The 6691-nt window shown below is 48.2% G+C and overlaps 1 protein-coding gene across 1 annotated transcript; it reads right to left on the reverse strand.

The window, feature by feature from the left end:
• Positions 1–2491: 2491 nt before the first annotated feature.
• On the reverse strand, positions 2492–4838 carry LOC133045210 (nuclear receptor coactivator 4-like). The gene is given in 1 exon segment (XM_061127482.1): positions 2492–4838. A coding segment is annotated over 1 exon segment (1884 nt). The 5' UTR covers positions 4691–4838; the 3' UTR covers positions 2492–2806.
• Positions 4839–6691: the final 1853 nt, after the last annotated feature.

The following is a 6691-nucleotide window of genomic DNA, read 5'->3' on the forward strand; positions in this document are numbered from 1 at the left end:
GCGTCCCCCGCACCGTGGGCCCACCTAGCGCGGTGCCCCCGGGGACCAGCCTGACCGGGGGGTGGGGGCAGTGTCCCCCGGAGGGAGGAGAGAGGAAAGTGGTGAGTCTCTGTCAGATTTGATGAGTGCTGACTATCTGTTGGGCGCCGGGCCAAGAGCTCGACCGCAGGGTGTTTTTTACTCACGGTCAGGAGCTGGGTGGCCTCCTCAGAGGCCCCTGTCACCGCAGCGCCCGGAGGTACCCCCTCTCCGGTCACTGTGACATCACCACGCCTTCCCAGTGCTCGTCGGAACGGACGGTGCCAGGCTCCCCCCGCCCCAGAAAGCAAGCTACCCCAGGGCTAAGACTTGCTGGGTTCACAGCCGCTCTCCCACGTCCAGATCAGCCTAAGTGAAGTGAAGTGTAAGTCTCTCAGTCGTGTCCGATTCGAATTCTCCAGGCCAGGATACTGGAGTGGGTAGCTTTCCCCTTCTCCAAGGGGATCTTCTCAAAGGGCTCGAGTAAATGCTTATGGAGTGAATTAAGTCTCAAATGAATTTATTACCTCAGCAGGAACTCGACCGGTCTAGCTCGCTACAAAGTACACGGTAATTGCTCACATAAATTTCACAGCGCGTCACCCACCAGATGGGAGCTAAGAATGTTCAAGAGGTGGTGGAAGGACCCGAGAGGTACCCAGGGGAAACAGGGAGGGGAGGTAAGACCCCATTCTGTAAGCCTCTTTTGGAGGCTCCATCCTTATTCTCTGAAGGTTTAAGCCCTGGATTGTCCCGGTGCTAGGAAAAGTCAGTCACCCCAGGAGTGTTTCCTGGGTGTTCCCACCCTGGGCGGCCACTAACCCCCGCCAGACCCATGCCCCTTTTCTGTCTGTTTCTTTCTATATACCACCTCCCAGGAAAGAAAAGCGCGCTTCCTTGGCAGGGAGAGATTGTAGTCTGCAATTCACATCCTGCTGAATTCTGGCAAAACTGGCTGGCTTTGCCTTCTTGTAGTTTACACAGTTCAAATTTTCAATTCAGGAGATTAAGGTGCCTAGTGTTGGGATGGGCTGGATCTCAGATTTCAGGGACACGCCCTTCCAAGCTCTGCCTGCTTCCCAGACCTCCAAGCAGGATGAGGTGGCTGGTCCTGCTGGTGTCGGGAGCTCCCCTAGTGGCCAGCACAAGATGGGTGATGGACAGACAGGTTATTCATTTGCTCAGGGAACACATTAGTTAAGCACCAACCTGACCCAGGTTGCTGTAGGGAAAGAGCAGGGGACATGACTGTCATATTTTCTCTCACTCTCTGGTTGTCTTTTCACTTTCTTGATGGTGTCTTTTCATGCACAAAATGTTTTTACTCTTGATGAAGTCTTATCTACTTTTTTCTTTGTGCTTTAGGGGTCATTATTTCCTCATTTTTTAAATAACGTCATCGTTTTCCACTGTGTGGCTAGATCATAATTCGTTTAACTAGTGGTTTATTGATGGACGCTTGGGTCATTTCCTATCTTTGAATGTTATAGACATTTTGCTCAGTGTCATTTTGGCACATGAAGGTAGGTCTATTGAACTCACTCCTGAAGTGGGATTGCTTTGACAAATGTTAACTGCTTAGCCATTTTGGTAGGTAGAGATAAACCTCTTGGTAGGTAGGTAAGCAGATATTGCCATTGGAATCATATAACTAATTTATATTCCCACTAGCTGTGTTCAAGCATGCCTGTTTTCCCCAGTCTTGCCAAGAGAGGGTGGCTAATTAAGTAAGTTAAGATTAAAATTTCAGTCCTCCAGTTACACTCAGCACATTTCAAGTGCTCAGTAGTTACACGTGGCTGGAGGCTAATGAATAAGTGCAGATACAGAACATTTCCACCATTGCAGAAAGTTCTATTGGCAAATTTTAGTAAAGACTTGTACAGTGACCTTGACCTTACATTTTAGTAGGATCCTTGGGCTGCTAGTGGGAGGTGGACTCAGAGACTGAGGAAAATCAGGAGACCAGAGAGGAGATGACTGCAATAGTCCAGGTAGGAGGGGTCGGATGGTCAGACTAGAGTGACTGTGGAGGTGGGAGAAGTGGTGGGTTCTGGTTGCATTTTGAAGGTGGAGTGGCCAGGACTTGCTGGTTGGTATCATGGGGGCTGAGGGAGAGAGGTCAAGGATGACGCTCAGGTTTCTAGCCTGAAGCACTGGAAGGATGGAGGTGCCATTGCCTGAGCTGGGTAGAACAAGGTGGGAGCAGGTTTGGGGAGGGGAGACCGGGAGTTATGTGCTGGGCATGCTGCGTGTGAGGTGCAGGTTGGACATCCCAAGCAGCGATGTCCAGGGGCATCAAGCTGTTATTTCTGACCTAGAGAATGACACATGATTGTGGTCATCAAGTTAGAGCAAAGCCAGAAATGAGGGAAGACCCAGAATTACACACCTAAGACGGGGACGGAGAAGAAGCTTGGTCTTTGTTTTTTTTTTTTTTTTTTTCATTTTTAAAACTACAGTGTTTTAATGTACTTCTAATAACAACCCAATCTGAGGAGCCATGGAGGCTTATGAGAAAGACCTACCCACTAAGATGCATTTCTAGCGTAGGGGTGAATTAATACTTCTGTAAGAAGGAACCTGAATCACCTCAGCATCAACAAATCACCTTTTTCTTTTACACAGTAATTCATAATTTGATGACTAATTTCTCTTCATTAGTTCAAAACTGGGGAGGAAAGGAACTACATCAGACCCAGAGACAATGATTTCGCAAGCCACAGTCACTCAGCTCATGGATTTGTGATAATCTGCAGAAAATTTGCTTGACTAGTACTTGATTCCTTCACATCTGTAGAGGAGTTCGATACAACCACTTCTCTTTATCAACTTTAAGCTGCATACAGGCAAAGAGATCACAAACTGCTGGGAGGCCGTAACGGTCTGGGGGAAAGTTGTGTTCCTCCTGTAGGGGCGAATTAAGTAATACTTCCTTGGCCTTCTTTCGAAGTAGCCACTTGTCCTCTGCTGAGGATAACTGGCTAAGATTTCCTGTCTTCTTTCCTAGCAAGACCCAGTCAGCTGTGTTAAAGGGACACCAGGCAGTGGCCAAGGGGCTTGTAAGCTTTTGTTTGCCACCCCTGTCCTCTATAAGAGGCACTTCCTTGTTGGGACATCCTTCTTTGTGTGAGGGGGTCATGAGCCACTCTGACAAGGGACTGTTCCTGATGACTTGGAAGGAATCAGCAATTCTAGAAGAAGCCATTGCCTTTGGTGCCTTAGCTTGTTCTGCTACCTCTCTTCTGGATGGAGAGAGCCACATGTTCAGCGAATCTTTATGTTTCTCAGGTTCAGGTTTTGGTTCCACAGGCATACCATTTTTATCCTTTCCTTCTTTCTTCAGAAGCCATTTACACAGAGCTTCCTTCTCACAATTTTCATCACATACACACTCTGCAAAACTTGTACTGGGCTCATTGGCTTTGCAGACCTCCTCTACTTTATATGGGTCTTGATGGTTCTGGACAAGCCAATCCTCAGCAGTCAGGCTGGGAGTGGACAAGGGTTTCTTGGCCTCCAAGTGGTCATCCAGGCATTTCAGATTGCCCAGGTTCTCAATCTCCACACCTTTGGGCTGGTTACCCTGACAATTGGTACAGGAATCAGACTTGACAAGCCAATCATTCACATTGTAGGACTCCTGGAACACCTGGAACAAGAGCTTAAACTTCTCACTGGTGGTTTCACAGCCACCATTCTCAGGCTTCTCAAGCTTATGGGATTCCTGGGGAGTTACCAGCCAGCCAGAGAGATCCATCTCATCTTGATCAAGAGGCTCTAGATCTCCAACCTTTTCGATTTCAATGGAGTAAGAACTGGTAGTAGAATAGCTGTTAGACTTTTGGTAACTTGGTTTTTCAGAAACTTCTTGTTGCTGACTGTTTTGGAGACAGTTTTCCAAACCCTTTAGGTTGCCCCAGACTTTATTCAAGAAACTGTAGGCTCTAGCAGACGTCTGACTATTCTCCAAGGTCTGCTTTTGGTTGAGCCAGTCCTGGAGATTGGTGCTGGGTAGGTAAGGAGCCTGGTGACCAACGGCAGGTTTACTTCCAAGGAGCCATTCACTGAGAGGGACAGCTGTGGTGCTGGATGCTGACTTCTGCTCTGGCAATGGGATATAGCCTCTCTTCTCTAAGAAGGACCCAATATTTGATGAACTAGCATGAGCCATCAGGTGCTCAGGAATTTGAATGGTCTTGAGAGACCCAAATGTGGTGATTGCCTGGTGCAGGGCAGTTATGTCAGCTTCAAAGAGTAGGGCAGTTGAATCTTCAGGTTTGAGGGTCAGATTGCCCAATCTCTCCAGGCAAGCTGAGACTTGATTGGCTCGGTCTTTGTTTTGGGTGCACTCCAGCTGATGAATAAGACAATTGAACTGGCCCAGTAACCAGTAGAGCTGTTGGGCCTGCTGCTGAAGTGTCTCCTCTTTAAGCTGATAGATGAGATCTACCTGTTCATACAGCCATACCTCACGGCTTCAAAGGCATTCCAGGTGGCGACTTATGCAGCTGTGAATCTGGGCTTTGACCTCTCGCAAGTTATCTTTAATTTGCTGCTCAGCCCGGAGAACTCCACCGATAGCAAGCTCCAAGTCCCTCCATGCATCACAACACCTCAAAAGGGGTTCTCTATTAGTGGAGCAGCCACTCTGGTCCTGTGAGGTACTCATTCTGCACCTTGTTCCTCCTCTCAAGCTAGGCCCCGGCGCGCGAGCTGCCCAGCAAGCAGGACGCTGCTTTATCAGGGACAGGGGTGAGAAAGGTTCCTAGGCCCGCAGACAGCGCCCCGCCCCGCCAGCGCGTCTGGCAGCGCCCCACGGGCGGGCGGGAGCGCGCACCGAAGCTTGGTCTTTGAAGCCTGGAGTCTCACAGCTGTGTTTCTGAGCCTCTGTGGGTCCATTTTCCTTCCTCGAAATGGAAAGAATAGCCCTTCATAGGTTTGTTGTAAGGTTCACAGTGAGCACCGTGAGGGGTGGGGTTCTTGGCAGAAATGTTTGTTACGTTTGATTATGAGGATGCTGGGGTGAGATCCACACCCTCTCCTGGCAGCAAGGCCATGCTGACTCTCCAGCCTCCTTTCTTGTCACCTCCTATGGTCATCCCCCTGCTGGGCATTTTACAGACACCTACAAAAGCAAATAGAACCCTTTCTGGGAGATTCCTGGGGCCATAACCTCTGTGGGGCCCAGTTCCTAGGCATAATCATGCCTCCCTTACCCTGGGAGCAGGTGGGAATAGCAGATGAAAACTATGTTTTAAAAACTAAAGCATCGATGATTTAAAAAAAAAAAAACCCTTCTAAAATAATAATTTCTAAAAAATAAAATTTACAGAAAAGTTGCAAAAACAGTACGATAAATTTCTATATATCACCTTCATTCATATCCCCCAATTGTCAGCATTTTACTGCATTTATCATTTTTTTTCTCTGTGTGTAATTTTTCTGAGCCATTTGAGAGTCAGTTACATAAAAAAGATACAATGTCCTTTTACTGCTAATTACTTTAGTGTGCATCTCCTAAGAACAAGGACATTCTCTTACAGGACTGCTGTATAGTTTTCTTTTCTTTTTTTTTTTTTTTTTAAGGATACGTGCTGTATAGTTTTCAAAATCAGGACGTTTAATGTTGATACAGTGTTATAGCATCATTCTTATTGTTCTTATTCAAATTCCAATGATTATCTCAGTAAGACCTGAAATCTGACTCTTTTCTAAAGTTTCCTTTTAATGGGAGGATAATTGCTTACAATGCTGTGTTGGTCTCTGCCGTCCAGCAACATGAGCCAGTCGTGAGTACGCATGTGTTGCCTCCCTTTTGAAACTCCCTCCCTCCCCCGCCATCCCACCCCTCGAGGTTGTCACAGAGCCCCGCCTTGAGCTCCCCGTGATACACAGCAACTTCTTTCCAGCTAGCTTTCTGAAGTCCTTATTCTCACACTAGTGATTACCAAGGTCATGGACCTCTTCCAAAGAGATAAATCGTGCACCTGTCCAAAGAGAAGAAAATCAATGACAGCCATGAATCTGCTGAAGGACCCTGTGCTCATAAACCCTGTTTGCAGGCTCTATACATTGAGAGCAGTGTTTCTCAACTGGGATGATTTTGCGGCCCCCCCCCGCCGGGGACATTTGGCAATGCCTTGAAGCACTTGCAGCTGTCACGCCTGGGGGTGGTGATACGCTGCTGGCATTGCATGGGAAGAGGCCGGGAATGCCGCCAAACCCTACCAGGCACGGAACAGAGAATTCTCTGGCCCAAAATGTCAGTAAGGCTGAGGTTGAAAAACTGTGACCTATGGGTAAATTGGGGAGAGACGCCGCCCTCAGTTGTAATCGGAGCACCCCCCAGATCTACAGTTCACCCCAACAATTCTCTCTCCCCAGCTACCCTGGAAAACCCTGCTCCTATAGGCACAGGGAGGGTCAGCCAAGTCTGTTTGCGATGGCTTCAAATTGGAACCAGCCCCCATGGCCCATCAGGAGGAGAATGATAAACAGTGTAGTCACATGGTGCTTACAGCATTTCCTTTGGCTCTGTTCGCGTGTGTGCTAAGTCACTGCCGTCGTGTCTGACTCTGTTTGACCCCGTGGACTGTAGCCCGCCAGGCTCCTCTGTCCATGGGATTCTCCAGGCAAGGATACTGGAGTGGGTTGCCGTGCCCTCCTTCAG

Source organism: Dama dama, chromosome 23, assembly GCF_033118175.1.
Source record: "Dama dama isolate Ldn47 chromosome 23, ASM3311817v1, whole genome shotgun sequence".
Taxonomy (NCBI): domain Eukaryota; kingdom Metazoa; phylum Chordata; class Mammalia; order Artiodactyla; family Cervidae; genus Dama; species Dama dama.